The 17,552-nt window shown below is 46.1% G+C and overlaps 3 protein-coding genes across 4 annotated transcripts in view; 1 reads left to right on the plus strand and 2 right to left on the minus strand.

Moving 5' to 3' along the window:
- The window catches only part of BCL7B (BAF chromatin remodeling complex subunit BCL7B), a 6,278-nt gene extending 4,775 nt beyond the window's left edge, over positions 1 to 1,503 (minus strand). For both annotated transcript variants that reach the window (XM_042442864.1, XM_042442863.1), the window contains exon 1: positions 1,331 to 1,503. In XM_042442864.1, coding sequence (XP_042298798.1) covers positions 1,331 to 1,422 — 92 coding nt within the window. In that variant the 5' untranslated portion in view covers positions 1,423 to 1,503. The remainder of the gene's footprint in view (positions 1 to 1,330) is intronic.
- Positions 1,504 to 3,982: 2,479 nt separating this feature from the next.
- Positions 3,983 to 9,499, minus strand: TBL2 (transducin beta like 2). Its single transcript, XM_042442691.1, has 7 exons — positions 9,337 to 9,499; positions 8,293 to 8,414; positions 7,830 to 8,014; positions 6,912 to 7,063; positions 6,061 to 6,187; positions 5,338 to 5,490; positions 3,983 to 4,528 (listed from the first exon to the last, which is right to left on the minus strand). The coding sequence occupies exons 1-7, from the start codon at positions 9,497 to 9,499 to the stop codon at positions 4,072 to 4,074; spliced, it is 1,359 nt and encodes a 452-aa protein (XP_042298625.1). The 3' UTR covers positions 3,983 to 4,071.
- A 143-nt stretch (positions 9,500 to 9,642) lies between these two features.
- Positions 9,643 to 17,499, plus strand: BUD23 (BUD23 rRNA methyltransferase and ribosome maturation factor). Its single transcript, XM_042442693.1, has 12 exons — positions 9,643 to 9,736; positions 10,338 to 10,375; positions 10,504 to 10,599; positions 12,375 to 12,457; positions 12,641 to 12,737; positions 12,919 to 13,015; positions 13,671 to 13,721; positions 13,968 to 14,053; positions 14,454 to 14,499; positions 15,333 to 15,391; positions 16,449 to 16,538; positions 17,188 to 17,499. Exons 1-12 carry the CDS (start codon positions 9,689 to 9,691, stop codon positions 17,240 to 17,242), a joined length of 846 nt encoding a protein of 281 aa, XP_042298627.1. The 5' UTR covers positions 9,643 to 9,688; the 3' UTR covers positions 17,243 to 17,499.
- Positions 17,500 to 17,552: the final 53 nt, after the last annotated feature.

The raw sequence follows: 17,552 nt of genomic DNA on the forward strand, positions 1-17,552 counted from the left end.
AATATTTGCCCATAGGGAATCATTGGGGACTATTTGGCCATAGGGAACCATTGGGGAATATTTGCCCATAGGGAACCATTGGGGACTATTTGGCCATAGGGAATCATTGGGGACTATTTGGCCATAGGGAATCATTGAGGAATAATGGCCCATAGGGAACCATTGGGGAATATTTGGCCATAGGGAATCAATGGGGACTATTTGGCCATAGGGAATCATTGGGGAATAATGGCCCATAGGGAATCATTGAGGAATAATGGCCCATAGGGAACCATTGGGGAATATTTGCCCATAGGGAATCATTGGGGACTATTTGGCCATAGGGAATCATTGGGGAATACTGGCCCATAGAGAACCATTGGGGAATATTTGCCCATAGGGAATCATTGGGGACTATTTGGCCATAGGGAATCATTGGGGACTATTTGGCCATAGGGAATCATTGGGGAATACTGGCCCATAGGGAACCATTGGGGAATATTTGCCCATAGGGAATCATTGGGGAATATTTGGCCATAGGGAATCATTGGGGAATACTTGCCCATATAGAATTATTGGGGAATATTTGCCCATAGGGAATCATTGGGGAATAATGGGCCATAGGGAATCATTGGGGACTATTTGGCCATAGGGAATCATTGGGGAATACTGGCCCATAGGGAATCATTGGGGAATAATGGCCCATAGGGAACCATTGGGGAATATTTGCCCATAGGGAATCATTGGGGACTATTTGGCCATAGGGAACCATTGGGGAATATTTGCCTATAGAGAATCATTGGAAAATACTTGCCCATATAGAATTATTGGGAAATATTTGCCCATAGGGAACCATTGGGGAATAATGGGCCATAGGGAATCATTGGGGAATACTTGGTCTACCTCACAGGGCTGTTGTGAGTATCCGAGGCCTACGTCACTCTATGCATATGCAAATCGAGCTTATGCATATGCAAAACGACAGGCCTAGACCTCTAAATGGGTCACTCAGGGGCAGCGAGGCCCGCCTCTGTCCCCCTTAGCAACCCGACCTCCTCGAAATGCTATTGGGCCGTTGACGTGTCAATCCAAAACACCATTTTTAAAAAAAATATTCTTCTTTCACCGCCCCAGAGGCGTGATTGGCTAGTGACGCCACCAATCACTCCCCGGGTCGCCACGGGATTGGTGAATGACGAACGGCTCCGCCCTCGCGCCAAACGGCCGTCGCTGATTGGCTGCCTGGCTGTCACCGGTGCCGGGTTGGTTTGTCATTGGCTAAGGCGCCTCCTGGCTCCTCCCCCGCGCCCCCTCGCTCCCCTGCCTCCCCTTCGCGCCGTCTCCTCCTCACCATTTGCGGACGCGCTCGATGGCCGCCATGACCTTCTTAATGTCATCCTTGGCCCGGCTCCGGGTCTCGGCCCGCACTGACCGACCCGACATGGCGCCTCTGGGGCCCTGGCTACCACTAGACACCGCTGCTCTGCCGGGCTCTGGTGCGCATGCGCGCGCATATCCCCGCCCTCCTCTCCTCTCATGACGTCACGCGTCACGCCGAAGGGGGAAGGGGCGGTGGATTGCGCATGCGCGAGAGGCCCCCTGTCTTTCTATATTCCCACATTTCCTGAATATTATTATTATTCTGAATTTTATTATTATTTTATTAATTTTTAAATTAATTTTATTATTATTTATTGTGAATTTTGGTATTATTTTATAAACTTTCAATTGATTTTGTTATTATTTCATTAATTTTTTAATTATTATTTTTATTATTTTTATTATTTTATCAATTTTTAAATTAATTTTATTTAGTCTGCATTTTGTCGTTATTATTTTATCAAGTTTTAATTGATTTTATTATCATTGTATTTTTAAATTAATTTTATTATTATTATTAATTTTAATTAAATTCATTATTTTTATTATTCTGAATTTTATCATTATTTCAAATTTTAATTTATTTGATTATTTTATTAATTTTTTAAATTAATTGTATTATTATGCTGAATTTTATTATTATATTAGCAATTTTTACATTTTTATTATTATTCTGATTACTATTATTTTATTTTTTAAATTATTATTATTCTGAATTTTATTATTTTATTAATTTCTAAATAATAAAGTTAATTAATTTATTAATTATTGAGTTTATTATTTTATTAATTTTTAAATTAATTGTATTATTATTCTGAATTTTATTATTATATTAGTAATGTTCACATTACTTTTATTATTATTCTGAATATTACTATTATTTTATTATATTTTAAATTATTATTCTGAATTTTATTATTATTTTATTAAATTTAAATAATAAACTTAATTTATTAATTATTGATTTTATTATTTTATTATTTTTAAACTAATTGTATTATTATTATTCTGAATTTTATTATTATATTTTAATGTTCAAATTAATTTATTATTATTATTCTGAATATTACTATTAATTTTTAAAATCATTATTATTCTCAATTTTGTTATTATTTTATTAAGTTTTTAAATAAATTTAATTATTTATTTTTATTATTAATAATTTATTATTTTATTAATTTTTAATTTATTATTATTTCTGTACACGCTCAAGGGCACACTTGTTCATATTTATTTTTTGGCGCTAGGACAAGCCCCATGGGTAAGGAGAAATACAGACAAGTCCTTTTTCAGGGAGCCAGCAGAGTGGTTTGAGGACCAGGGTTCGAATCCTGAATCGGGCACAAAACCCCTTGGGCAGCCTCAGGAGACGGCCATGGTAAGCACCCTCCGAAGAAACCTTGCCAAGAAAACGCCGTGACAACCTCGCCTTAGGGTCGCCATACATCAGCAATGACTTTGAGACCCCACAACAGCAATTCCAGAGCTGAGCCTTGCCCCACAAAGTCTGAGCCCATCGCCCTCCATGCATTTCCCTTTCCCGCTTTCGGCTGCTGGGGTTAAGGCCAGGAAGACAAAAGGGCCTCTTTCTTTCTTTCCTTGATTTAACACTGCAGCCATAGCCACGTTTATTACAGCCGTCCTCATTTTGTCGGACTGCAGCTCTCAGCAGCCCCAGCCCATGGGAGAATTGCAGTCCTACAATGTCTGGAAGGGTGAACTAGGTCATATATAAGAGAACAAGGCAACAATTATATTCACACTTGTCCCTCCATCTTCGCCAGGGTTAGGGGCACAAGACCCCCGTGAATATGGGAAAACCGCAAATAACGAAAATGCCACGTTTTTACCTGAGAGGACGCCTCTCTAGGAATCTCTAGGTCTTTCAGTGCAACTCTGTGGTCAACATCCGACAGACGCTGACCATAGAACTGTGCTGGAGGCGCTACAAAGAATCCCATAATCCTACCCAGCTATGGAATTATGGGAGCTGTAGTCAAGGACATTCAAGAAAGCACCAACTCAAGGAAGCCTGGTAACACACTTGGTTATCGGAGCCAGCATCTTAAGAGGAAAATCCCAAATCTCCAAACAGAATCACAAAGATTGTTTAGGACTGTATTTTCTCCCAGGGTTTTGCAACAGTCTGTGAAAATACAGGGAAAGGACAGAATAAGGCGACAAAAGAGCTCAGGGGCACAGGTCGCCTTTCCCCCCGTTCGGCATCTGAGTGTTTTCAGGCTCGTCTGCGAATCCAAGGAGAGCTTTGAGTGTGAAAGAGAAACTGCCGAATTGCCAGAACGCCGAGTCCCATGGCAAACATCAAAAGTGTAGATGAAGATCTGGAGGATGTATGTATGGAACAAACAAGAGAAATCTTGCCAGGAAAGGCCTTAGGGTCGCTTTAATAAGCCAGAAACGACTTGGAAGGCCCACAGTTCCAGAGCTGAGCCTTGCCCCTCAAAGTCTGACCCACCGACCCCATTGCTCTCCATGCGTTGGAGGCAGGGACGTTTTTGGCCTTGGGTCAGCCTGGCTTTAAAAGGAGCAAGACCGACGCGCATCCTTGCCAAAACTGAAATGACATTGCACCTCTCTCCAAGAAAAACCCCTTGAAGTGGTCAAGAGTTGTGCAAAAATTTTATTATTACTTTCAACTAACTCTCCCCGATGCATGATGTAAAAAAGCCCAGCCCCGGAGCCTCTCCTCGCTCAGTCGCGCTTGCCGTAGATGCTGTCCAGTGCGCTCTGTGCGCTGGCGATCTGCTGCTGCAGTCTCTCCCTGGTCGACTCGTTGGAGGCCTTTTTCAGCATGGCCTTCATCTCCTCCACAACCGCCCGGTAGCCTGTGACATTGTGAAAGACGCGGATGGCCCGGTCCCCAGAGGAGGCCAGGAAGCGACTGTTCACGTCGAAGGCCAAGTCCGTTATGTGCTCCCCGTGGACCCCTTCGAAGCGCTCCTCCTCCTCGCCCCGTCGGGTGTTGTACACCGCGATGCTGGTGCGGCTGGAGATGGCCACGGCCCGGGCGTCCGGGGAGAGGGCGATGCGGCAGGGGTGCGCCACCTCACACTTCGCCGTCAGCAAGAGATAGGGGTCCTGCTGCTTCTTGTACTCGACATCCGTGTCCCACAGCTTCCACGTCCCGTCCTTCGAGACTGTGGCCATCCTGTCCAAAGGGCAAGCGAGAAAACAGAGGCATCAAGGTGATGACCGCAATACAAACACCCTGAATTTTCTAAGTGGTCTGCAAATATTAAAAAGCTATTTCACCAGCCAATGTTCTGACTTGTTGTGATGCTCTTCCTGGAAGATGGGAAGCATGGCTGCCAAGTGGCTTTTGGTCTCTATAAAGTATATTCCCCTTCAGCTCCTCAGCACCAGAGGTTAACTGAATAGTTCCCCCTAACTCTACTGTCCATTCCCCATGGACTTGTAAAGGACTGTCCTCAAGACCGGATCCTGTTGCCTTAAAACGGGAGCCAACTTGTGCTCCCTCCCAGATGTTGGTGGACTACAGCTCCCAGCACTGACAAGGGTTATTGGAAACCACACTGCAACAGCATCTGGAAAAGCCTGTCTCCCATTCCTGCCTTAAGAATATGGTCCAACAATTTGGAAACAATTTGGCACCAGGCTTTTGGGTGCCTGACTCAAACTGACATTTTCAGCATTTGGGTTTTGGAATCAATTATGGAACAGATTGTTACCTACCCAAAGTATCTGGGTAAAGGTAGGCCATAAAACCATCTTTAGGTTAACCAACCTGGAAGGAAGAGCGCGCAAACCCTAGCACCCTCCTATATGCAGAGGGCAATGGTTCAGAGTGGGCTCCTTACACTGAGGCCAGAGGAGATTCTAGCCCAGTCAAGACAGAATGAAACAACCAGGAGCATCATGCCTCACAAACATGAAACGGACAAGGCTCTGGCCCAAAGGGTGTTCGCTCCAGGTCACTGGCCATACAAAGATCCTCACCGCCTAGAGTCATTGGAGAAAGAGAAGGAATAGACGCCAGCCGTGTGGCCCTTCAGCTCAAAGGCCCTGGCCACCTCTCGGAAGTCTCCGCTCTTGGTGAAGCACACCTCCCAGACTTTCACGTCGGGAGTGAAGCCACACGAGGCAACGAACCTGGAGGGAGAGATAAGGGGAAAACGCCACTCCGCGTGTATGCATCGGTCCCATCCAACGTTATGAGGCTTTGGTTCCGTCCCCCAAATAACAATAATGTACCTTAACATAATTATTCTAGCTAACACATATCAACTCTCCCCCTAGCAGCAAAAAAATACAGTTCAATACAAATACTAGGATGATAATAATACAATAGGGGCAGAGGACCATAGTCCCATATGCTCCCAAAACATTACATAATAATAACACTTCCCCCTAGCAGCAAAAAATACTGTTCAATACAAATACTAGGATGGTAATAGTACAGTGATAACAGGAGACCATAGTCCCTTACAAGCCAAAGGTCCATTAGGAAGACACAACCCAAGCCCTTCCTGTGACATATGGCCATCCAGCCCTTGGTTTAAAAACCTCCAAAGGTTGCTAGAGATTTAACATTGCCGCTTCTCAGATGACCCATCTTAATTTGGAGCTGAAGCCAGTGGGAACGTAATGGACTCCGTTGCCCTGAAGGCGACGGATGGAGAGGAACCGGGGGAGGGAGAGGCAAGCGACTCAACCCCTTACCTTCCACATGGTGAGACAGCAGCAAAGGTGTTGTTCATCTGGTTGGTGTTGATGGTGGCCATGATTTCCCCCTTCAGGTCCCAGATCAGGATGGTGGTGTCACTGGAAGCAGTCATGATGTATTTGCCTAGTAGTTGAGGGGAAGAGAGGAGGAGGGACAGCAGCTTTTTTGTGGCCGATGCATTCGCAGGTATGCAAAAGGCCAACTAATGGAACGTTACTTAAAGATTAGTACTGCTGGCAGGCTGTATTTTAACTGCATAGGTTTGCTCATTGCACCAATGCATAAACATTTGTATTCCCATCTGGGTAACTTAGTGGATTTAATTAACTGTTGATAAAATAGTTGCTTTCAAGTTGTTTCTGACTTATGGAAACAGCAAAGCTGTCATGAGGTTTTCTTGGCAAGGCTTGTTCAGAGGGACTTCGCCTTTGCCTCCTTCTCAGGCTGAGAGAGCGGAACTTGCCCAAGATCATCCATCTATTCATCTATTGGCTACAAAATGCATATATTTGGGTACCCCACGTGTGGATACTCGTATCTTTTCTTATCAGTCTTGTTTTAACTCCCAGCACCGGGATGTTCCCAAACTGGCAATCCTTAACATCATTAATCATGTCTTAATGCATGCTCTCAGGTGCTGCTATGGGCAGGAAAGCCTTCAAGATATCACTCTGATCCTTTTGGCTTATCTATCTCAGCCTGGACTTCATCTCTGAATCACTTTTCCATTAGCCTGTTAACTACATATATTGATTAAATACTGACTAGGGCTACCACAGTAGAAAAAAATGTATCCAAGGAATTGGATCAATCTTTAATGTTTGCCAAAATGAACCGCACTCCCTACCTGTGTCAGCGACTCCGATGTTGATGACAGGGGCCTTGTGCTGCTTGGGGAAGTCCTCCGGAACGGCGACGTACGTGAAGCTGCCGTCCTCCTTCTTGGTGACCTTGAAGAGCCGGAGAGTGTCCCCATTGGCCAGCCAGACAACGAACGCTCTGAGAGAAGGGGAGACAGACATGGGCTGTAAGCGGCAGAAGCAACCAGATACCCCTCAACGGGCAATGCTCTGCCAGCTGGGTGCAAAAGCATCTGGGTTTACCGTGTCCTGCGTTCATTTAGCCCTTTTCCTAAAGGTTGATCTTCCAATCCTCTTGGTGGTTAGAAGGTTGGGGCAGTAAGAAGCTTACATGGCTCCTAACCAACTTTCTATTCCCCTCCCATGGCTTATACCCTTACAGCTTAACAACAAGGCAATGCAGGGGGCCAGGACAGGGGAGGGCGACTAAAATGGTGAAGGGTCTGGAAACCATGAAGCCCTATGAAGAACGACTTAGGTAGCTGGGGATGTTTAGCCTGGAGAAAAGAAGATTAAGAGGTGATATGATAGCCCTGTTTAAGTATTTGAAGGGATGCCATATTGAGGATGGAGCTTGTTTTCTGCTGCTCCAGAGAACAGGACCCAATGGAGCAATGGATGCAAGCTCCAAGAAAAGAGATTGCAGCTCAACATTAGGAGGAACTTGCTGACAGTAAGGGCTGTTCGACAGAGCAAGACACTCCTTCCTCAGAGTGCAATGGAGTCTCCTTCTTTGGGGGTCTTTAAACAGAGGCTGGATGGCCATCTGTCAATGGGGATGCTTTGACTGAGAGTTCCTGCATGGCAGAAAGGGGTTGGACTGGATGGCCCTTGGGGTCTCTTCCAACTCGCTTCCCTGTTTTGACTGAGCCAAAAGGGACCCATCCGTGGGCATTGCCCCTCACCTGGCGTCTGGGTAGAAGCGAACGAAGGTGGCGTGGTCCAGCTCCACGTTGGCGCGCATGTAGCGGTGCTCCCGCTCCAGGAAGTCTTTGGTGCTCCAGATGCGCACGGTCCGGTCGTCGGAGCAGGAGGCCAGGTACTTCCCGTTGCTGCTGAAGTCGAGGCAGGTGACACTCCCGCTGTGGCCCTGCGGATGGGGAAGCCGGAGAACAACCGGTTGGTCTCGGCAAACAGAGAAGGAATTCAACGGAGGAGAAGGGAGGGATGGGAGAGGAGGACATGGATCCAAACTTGCGCCGCCAGTGAAATTCCTACCAGCCCCTTTGGAAAGGATGCAAGCGGAAGGAACTAGCCAGAGACACAAGAGCGTAATGGCATCCACGCCTGGAAGGATCCGATACAGCCGCCACGGCCCACTGCCAACCACCAACAAAGGCTCATAGGCCCAGTGTTTCTAGGACTCACCTTCAGCGCCGCTGCCAGGAGCGGATGCGCAAAGGTGTGCTGCTGTGGCTTATCTTTCCGAAGTCGCAGCTGCTTCTGCTTCTTCATAAACGACGCTCTGGCGGACGCTTCGCCATTCGCATCTAAGAAATACAGTGGAAATAGGACTTGAAGAAAAAAGAAGTGTGTTTTGGGGGAACATCATCCATCTAATGGGGTTTGTGAGACATTCTGCTTTCTTATGCTGTCCCAATGGGGAAAAGGCAAAGCCATCTCTGTGTCTGCGAATGCCACCAGATCCCAAGGGTTTCCAATTCACCCTCACAAGCATGCCTTTCTTTTTCTTAATTTAATATATATAATAGCATTATAATAAAATAGCATTATAACCCTAATAATAATTATATTCATTTATATCCCGCTCCCCTGAATGATCGAAGCGGCTTACATTAAAACAAACCAAGATACACTATCGATACGATATCATATAATTTTGGTATGATGTTGTATTGATATTAGTCAATATTGATACAGTATCATATAATAACATGTTATAATATAATATAAAATATTATCATACAATATATTATCATATAATAATATATAAACAATATAATACAATATAATATATTATATTACAAAGTATATACTTTATGTATACAATATATATAATATTTTATAATATTATAATATATTATATTATTTAATGTATTATACTATTATAATATATATTACAGCATTATAACCCTAATAATAATAATAATAATGTATTTATGTACCATCGATAACATTAAAATACAATTAAATTTTCAATTATTAAATCAAGCTTAATAATAACAACTAAAATAATAATTAAACATTTGAAATAATTAATTAAAAAATTAAAAACAATTAATTGATAATTAAATAAATCTGGGCAGAGTTCACTCTTGCATCCCTTTTAAAAGGAAAAGGCTGAGGAGGCTGCCCTCAGGTCCCGCCCACAAAAGGCGGGGCTAGGAAAGGTGGGCGTGGCGTAGACTACAGAGCCCCGCCCCTTAGTCCAAGAAGCTCCGCCCCTCTTACCGTCTCCCGGGCCGCTTGGCTCCGCCTCTTGGTCACGCCCCTTCCCGCGTGGCCCCGCCTCCTCCACCTCTGCGATGCCGCTCCTCCACCATTTCAGGACGAAGAGGAGGAAGAGGAGTCCGCCGAGGAGGAGCGAGAGGCTCCACAGCGGCAGCGCCTCCATTTCCTTCCCTAATCGGCCACCTCAGCGCCACGGCGGAACGGAAAGGGGGCGGGGCCTAAGCCGGCGCAGGCGCACACGGACGCAGAGCACGCAGCGCCAGGCCGGTGTTGAGCGTGGCGCGCATGCGCAGAACCCGGTTATCGGCTCCTGCCGGCGTCGCGCGGCTCTGACGTCACCAGCGCGCCCAAGATGGCGGCCTCCGGGAAGCGGCCCGAGCATCGAGGGCCCCCAGAATTGGTAAGAGAAGCCGAGGAAGATCTGGGAGGGAATCCCTTAGGCAACGTCCTTCGCGGTGCTTTGTGGGAGTTGTAGTCCTGAGGTGTAAACTTTGGGGGCTCTGCTTTTCATACATGTCTATGATGTATAGGTATTAGTCCTGAGGGATAAAGGGTTTTCCAAGCTCTTTGGGTCTATCTATCTATCTATATAGAGGGAGAGAGAGAGAGAGTGGATTCTGGGAGTTTTAGTCTGGAGGTATGCTCTGGAGATATATATATATATATATATATGGATTCTGGTAGTTGCCGTCTGGAGGCATAATGCTCTCTGGATATATATATATATATACACACACACACACACACATATATATATATGTAAATTATACATATGTGTTTGTGTATGTGTGCTCTGGGAGTTGTTGCCCAGCGTTATAAAGGTTTCACCAAGCTCTTTGGACTCTCTCTCTCTCTCTATATATATATATATATATATGTATATGTGTGTGTGGATTCTGGGAGTTGTAGTCCTGAGGTGTAAACATTTGGCGCTCTTCTTTTCCTATATGTGTGCATGTATGAGTCCAGAGGTTCCAACCTCTTTCTGTTTCTCTCCCCAGTTCTACGATGAGGCAGAAGCTCGGAAATACACTCACAAGTAAGGCAGCCTTGGAACAGATTGCTGGCTCAACCTCTTTCACATTGAAAGCTTGTCTTGTGAAGCATCCAGCCATTGGAGACATGTCCGTTCACTGTCTGTTTCGATGTGCTCCTTCTTCCCTCCAGCTCCCGGATGATTGAGATCCAGTCGCAGATGTCCGAAAGGGCCGTGGAGCTCTTGGGTCTCCCGGAGGACCGGCCCTCTTTCTTGCTGGACGTGGGGTGAGATGGACGTAATGCGGAGCTTCCTTGGATTACACTGTCCAGAATAGAGCAGAATAAAACCTAGTCTGTGAAGCTGAAGGCTTTTATGGCCGGCCTCCATAGTCTTAGTGTGGGTTTTGGGGGGCTATGTGGCCATGTTCTGGAAGAGCTCATTCCTGATGTCTCTGGCATCTTCGGAGGAGGTGAGTGGGGTAAGGCAGAACATTACACAGATCAACATGGAAATCATTCCTCCCAACCGTGGGTCACACAGTAAATACATACAGTCGGACCTTCTTATACACCGGTTTTTTAAACACAGGTTCAAGTGAACACAGTTCGGAAACGTTCAAAAAACTTATTAATTTCATAGATCAAACCTTTGCTTTTCCATTTTGTATAAGGGACACCATTTTGCTATGTCATTATAGTCAATGGGGCTTGAGCATACATGGGTTTTGTTATCCACGGGGGATCCTGGAAACAAACCCAGCATATAACAAAGGTCCACTGTGTGTGTATATATATGTGTGTGTGTGTGTGCGTGCGTGCATCTAAATACACACACACACCACTCTCTTCCATGCCTGCATCCTCTGAAGATGCCAAAGCCACAGATGCTGGCGAAACATCAGGAATGAACTCTTCCAGAACATGGCCACATGGCCTGAAACACCCACAAAAGACTAAAGTTACTTAGTATGCTGTTACTAACATAAGTACTATAACTGGTAACAGTGGGTGGTTAGGCTGTGAGATGCTACATCTGTTTTATGTGTGTGTGTGTACGTGCGTGTACACACACACACACACGTCGCCGGCCACACCAAAGTGTGGGGGTGCAGGTCCATGTTGAGTTATAGCAGTAATGGCGAACCTATGCCACGCATGCCAGAGGTGGCACTCAGAGCCCTCTCTGTGGGCACCTGTGCCGTCGCCCCAGCACAGAGTTTGCCAGAGTTTGTTACTAGAAAGCCAGAGGGGCATGGCACGTTGCAATAAATAAGTGGGTTTTGGGTTGCAGTTTGGGCACTCGGCCTCGAAAAGGTTCACCATCACTGTCCTATACGTAGATGAATGTATAGAGTTGCGTGTGGAAGAGTAGTTTTCTCCATGGATGCCTGTTAGAAGTATAACAGGATTTATCGAGAGAGGTTTATGCTCTGGTGTCATGTAGGATCCCCAACCCTCCACCAACATAAAAATAAAAACACTTAATTACAGATTCAACAAACCCTTAACTGATAGGAGCAAGTTAAAATCGATTATTAAAACAGTTAAAAGAGATAGGCATGTAATGAAAGTATGGCTGCCTCTTAATGGTGTGTCCGAAGATGAGTACGATGGTCCAATACGATGTAAGGTACCTGATTCCTTACATGCGTAGAATGAGTAAAAATAGGCCTAGAGTGAGTTGTCTGTGATCTTCCGCAATGGAAATGTAAGTTACTGTTTCAATTATGTAACTAAACAGTGCAAAGCAACCCTCTGAATGAGAGATCCCTCAAGATTTCCCTGCTCAGGTCTTGCAAACGCAGGACTTAGGCTATGGCTTTCTTGATGTCTTGTTCCTCCCATAATGCAGTCTCTTCCTATTACTGTACTTTCCGCTTTCCCCAGAACTATAATCTTATCACGTCTTCTCGCAATATGTCCAAAAACAGCAGCCTTGGTTTAGTCGTCTCCAGAAGTTGTGGATCTCTAAACCTCACCAGCCCTTTCCAGGTGCGAGGCGCGCTAGGAGCAGACTGTGCATCATTTCTGATTTCTAACCATGTTTTTCTCCTGTTTAGTTGTGGCTCTGGCTTGAGTGGCGACTATATCACCGAGGAAGGACACTTTTGGGTTGGCATGGACATCAGCTCCGCAATGCTGGGTGAGTATCCGCTGTACCATCTGTCCCAGAGGCTCAAGCGGAAATGCAGACTCACATATATACAAGCCGCTCCAATTTCACAGTTGCGTATACCGGTTTTATTGTAAGCTGCCCAAAAATTTTGCAAGGTAGGCCGGGGTACAAATATTTTAGTTAAACAAGGAAACATGTTATTTTGAACAGATGTGGCTGTGGAGAGAGAAGCGGAAGGAGACTTGATGCTTGCGGACATGGGGCAAGGGGTTCCCTTTCGGCCTGGGACATTTGACGGATGTATCAGGTATTTCACATCATTATTATTCTATATGGTCTTTTAACTGATACAATATGTTGTGTTATGTTACCGGTTGTTGTTCCTTACCGTAAGGAGAGATGAGTAAGAAACAACAATGACATGAGATTGTACCTGGAGACCATATTCATTGACACATTACTGAAATGCCATTTTTCCCCTTCTGCAGCATTTCTGCAGTGCAGTGGCTTTGTAACGCCGACAAGAAGACCCACAACCCTCCCAAGAGACTGTACCGTTTCTTTTCCACTCTCTACACGGCGTTGGTAAGGGCTACGCTCCCTGACTACTCCTTCGTTCCTCATCTTCCAAATAACTGCTGAGAATGAAGAGACGGGAAGGTGCTGCACAGCTATAGGCAGCCCAGGGCCTGCACATGTTTTCTTCATATGGGTGAATACATAAGGGAACCAGAGGGAAGACAGCAGGAAAGCAGTGGCAATGTAGGTGGATGCTGCTACTGCTCTTCCTTCCAGAAGCATTGAATCAAATCCAATCCGCTGCTTAGTGCAAAACCTTCAGCCAGAGCAAGGCAAACAGATAGCCGTCCATTCTCTTCTTTAAGACATCCAGAGAAAAAGACCCCACAACCTCTCCTAAGTCATTGGTTCCATTGTCAAACTGCTCTTACAGTCCAGTCTTTCCTTCTCATGTTCTATCAAGGTCTACTTTCCTGTAAAACGCAGCCTTGTCTGACCTCCTTGTCAGTTGGAAACCTTTCTGTTTCTGGCCTCTTATGCTCAGTACAGCTTACACATCAAATGTTGTGGCGCACCCATTTCTTTTAGCGCGATCAAAGGTTTTCCATGATCTGCGTGACCAAGGGCTTTGCTGCAACCCATAAAGAAATTGATAAAGCGCATATAAATCTTGTGAAATCCTTTGGCACGCTCCTTTACTAAATGGTTTTTCCTCCTCCAGGCTCGAGGGGCCCGTGCCGTCCTACAGCTCTACCCTGAAAACTCCCAGCAGGTAAGAAGGAAAGACTGCCAACCTCTGAAGTAATCTGTTCTGAACCAAGGGGGACCCTTTGTCCTTCTGCCGGTGCCAAGAGCCATGGAATCCTAAGCCTCTTGTAATGAAAGAGTATATAGAGTGTAAAAGGGACCTTAGCTGGCAGAGAAGAGCTGGCTTGAAGTGGACGATCTGTTTTACTCCAAAGATGGCCAGGTCCCCTGTTTGCTCAGGCCTCACCTGGGTCCTTTTCTCTCCTGCCAGTTGGAACTCATCACCACCCAGGCCATGAAAGCAGGCTTCACCGGTGGCATGGTGGTGGACTACCCCAACAGTGCCAAGGCAAAGAAGTGAGTACCTTTCCGTCTGGAGGAAGAAACTGGTTTGGGCAGAAGCTTTTGAGCCCACAGCAGGGATGGGCAGCTGTTTGAGTTGCCTCTCCTGTGCCCCTGAAAACACACAAATTCATCTAGATACCTTGCCAATACTTCCTAGGAATCCTGTGAAGCCATTTTGCTTTGTTCTGTTTTGCCTCGGGTTGTTTTAGGTCACGGGGAGACCTTTCTTTCCACAAGTGACCCAAAAGGTCAATTTCTTCATCAAGAAGTCAAAGTGTAGACTTCTGGACGTTGCATTGTGACAGCAGGAGTGAAAGATGGTGGGGGTGAACTCTTCAACTACATCTGGAGGCTGATGCTTCCTTGAAAGTGTGTGATAGTCCTTCTTCATCTGTCTTTCTCTGTTTTCCAGGTTCTTCCTGTGTCTCTTCGTTGGCACAAGTGACGCGTTGCCAAAGGTAACAAAACCCAGCTTTGGGCAGTTGAAGTTGTCTTAGGCTTCCCCCAAGTGTGCCCAGTCACCTAGGAATGGTGGAGACCTGCCAGATAGGCATAGTCCCTCGGTTGCCTTCTGTAGTGAGAGGCCAAGGAAGAGTTTTGATAGCAGTTGTCCCATAACTTGGGGGCCATAACCCTCTTGGAGATTTTACAGTGGCGTAACTGTGCAAGGTTATGGAGCCAGCCATCTCAATTGACCCTGTCAATTAAAAATCTCAAAATCCCTCCCAAGAAAGACAGAAGAAGAAAACTAGGCTAGTCTCCAAAACTTTGGCCTGTTCCAGACTGCCAAAATAAAGCTGCTTGGGGTCTCTTTGGAGGTATGCTCTTTAAATGATGCCTGGGTCCTAAGAGTCCGGAGATCGCGCCAAAGCCACCCTCCATTCCTAAGCACTGGAGTGCAGCTTTGGTGCAGCTTCCAGATTCTTAGGGTGCATGCATCATTTAAACAGCATACCTCCAAAGAGACCTGAAGCAGCTTAATTTTGGCAGTCTGTAACAGGCCTTTCTTTGTTCTTTGGATGTAGCATTTAATTTGCCTGGAAACAGCAGCAGCCTAGCATTATAAAGCAGTTTTTGCAGTACAATCTACCAATGCATTCCCTGATAGCTCTACATGCTGGTCAGATTGCTGAACATTATTTAACTTCTTCAGTGCGCCTGGTTTGAAAGGAACATATCAGTTCGTCGTTGCTTTCTGCCTCTCATCTTCCTGTACAGTAATGACAGTTGCTTCAGTCTCATGGCATTTGCTGTTCCCTGGTGCAAATGAATGTTGTGCTCTCTTTTGTAGGGTCTTGGAACAGAATGCAGCGAGGAAGAGACAACGCGGGCCAAGTTCACCCACGAAAGGTACCAAGGGCCGAGGTTGCAAGCCATAGCAAGAGAGTCCTTCGTGTAGTACTTAGCAAGGTGTTGGATAAAGAGGGAAACAGGGAGGCTAGACTAGCTGAAAGCTTGACTTCACAAAACACAATGCAAGTTCTAAACAATTGCAACACATACAGGCAGCTTTCGACACGCGTTGTCAAAGCAGGATGGAAAGCCTATGCGGACGGAGTGAAGTTTCCAGACTTTGGAAATCGTGAAGCTCCAGACTTCCGTCACATGTCCCAAAAATGTGAGGGAAGCTTTATTTTGGGATCTGAATTCAGTTCAGGAGTCATTTGTTGGACTGTTGATAGCCAGACCCTTCCTTGAGTCCCTGTAACTGAGGCTGGGTTTGGTGGATGCTGGTTTGGTAGAGCTGGGCTCCCTTTCTGGCCTCACTTTCCCCAACTGTAAAAAGGAAATAATGATAGTTCGGTCTCTGATTTTGAACTGGGTGCCTAAAGCAGATGCTGCTTTTCCGGTTGAGCATCTCTTCCTTTGAGCCGTCCATACAGTCCGTTGGTCATGTCTCTTCCCTTCTGCTGGCCACAAAGGGCAACATCACCCCCTTCGTGGCCTGTGGGAAAGACAAACAGCATTCGGCAGAGGGCCATCGTCATGGTGCCTTTCAGCTCTGGGTTGCCATGTTTTCCTGCCTCTGACAACCGAGTGGTAAAGTTGCTCTATGAGAATCCAGGCACAAGATGGATATGAGGCCTGGATATAATTTTGCTGCTGTGTCCAACACTAGAAAGCCTGCCTTCAGCTAGGCCTGCGGTGAGGGAAGTGTGGCTCAGCATAATGGGAATTACAGTCCACCAAGATCTGGAGGTCCACATCAAACCTCACCTCTGGCTTAGGCTACTGTAATGCAGTGCTACCCAGGAGACAGCATAGAAACATTAATGCAGAATCTCAAACTGGCTAACACAAGATTTTCTTGCGTTACCTTTTCCGTGCATCCGAGTATCTTCCCAGACGCCGTTCAAAATGTTTTACCACCCTGATTTTTCTCTCCCTACACATTGCTTCTCTGAAGGGCAAGGTTTCGAAACGCCAAAGGGAAGTCGGCGAAGAAGAGCCGGGACTGGGTCTTAGAAAAGAAAGAACGGAGGCGGCGGCAGGGCAAGTAAGTCCGGCTCCCTCTTTGTCTCCATATTTTCTGAGATTCTGTTTTCCATTACATTAGGGCAAGCCTAAATATGTTTTCCCCTGCAAACCCTTCTCAAAACGTTGGCTGGAAGCGAGATTTCCATTCATCGTTTTGAGAGGGATTGAGGAGGAAAATGGGGATATTGGAGGACAGTCAAACATTTCAGGGTTTCCATCTATTTGGTGGAACTTTCTGTACTGTTTTCAGGTGAAAAGCACACACAAATTTCACAATTGTTTTAAAAGATGGGGACTACTTGGGAGGGGGCTGGTGGCGGGCATCATAGGCCACAATATAGGGCCAACGGGCCTCACTTTCCCTACTCTTGGATTATGGGGAACAAGGACATGCAAGGCTTCCTCAACCAAGGCTTTGGATAACATGCTGCCGGAAGCCAAGGTGGCTGGGGTCTTCTGATATTGTGAGCAGCCTCCATCCTGCGGGAGAGGCAGCATTATTATTATTATCATGGACACTTGCCAGCCCATACCTCTGGAGGTGCCAGCTTGAGGGCTACACTACCAATAGGTTTTTAAAAAGGCTACACTACCTGTTTTCCTTTCCTAAAGATGTCTCTACCTTCTTCCCATCCCCTGTTCCCTTTCTTTCCCCCCTCTGACCGCAGAGAGGTGCGGGCGGACACGAGATACACGGCTCGGAAACGAAGGCCTCACTTCTGATGCCGCCCTGGAAGCCTTTGCAGCCCGGAAAGCCCTTTGGGCCGGCCCTAGCATCCTTTTGGACACCGAATGAGAACATCCCAGGATCTGGAGTGAGGAGGAGGAGGACCTCCTTTTCAGCTGGCCCAATCTCTCTCGGCTCGGATTTGGAGAGACAGCGTGGGACCTGCCTTTGCAGGTTGTGTGTCGAGAGGGACTCAATAAAGCCTTTCTCTTGGAAAGCCAATTTGCCTATTAAATGAGGTCTTGGACATGAACGCTGCACTGTCGCTATTTTGTTCAGGGTGTTGTGTAGAAAGCCCCTGGCAGG

Source organism: Sceloporus undulatus, chromosome 11, assembly GCF_019175285.1.
Source record: "Sceloporus undulatus isolate JIND9_A2432 ecotype Alabama chromosome 11, SceUnd_v1.1, whole genome shotgun sequence".
Classification (NCBI taxonomy): Eukaryota; Metazoa; Chordata; class Lepidosauria; order Squamata; family Phrynosomatidae; genus Sceloporus; species Sceloporus undulatus.

Coding starts and splice junctions, on each gene's coding strand:
- BUD23 (XM_042442693.1), top strand. CDS start 9,689: ATGGCGGCCTCCGGGAAGCGGCCCGAGCATCGAGGGCCCCCAGAATTG. Junction 12,738..12,918: donor ACATTTGACGGATGTATCAG/GTATTTCACATC, acceptor CCCCTTCTGCAG/CATTTCTGCAGTGCAGTGGC. Junction 16,539..17,187: donor CGGAGGCGGCGGCAGGGCAA/GTAAGTCCGGCT, acceptor CTCTGACCGCAG/AGAGGTGCGGGCGGACACGA.
- TBL2 (XM_042442691.1), bottom strand. CDS start 9,499: ATGGAGGCGCTGCCGCTGTGGAGCCTCTCGCTCCTCCTCGGCGGACTC. Junction 8,415..9,336: donor GCCAAGCGGCCCGGGAGACG/GTAAGAGGGGCG, acceptor TGTATTTCTTAG/ATGCGAATGGCGAAGCGTCC. Junction 4,529..5,337: donor TTCTCCAATGACTCTAGGCG/GTGAGGATCTTT, acceptor CCCTTTGGACAG/GATGGCCACAGTCTCGAAGG.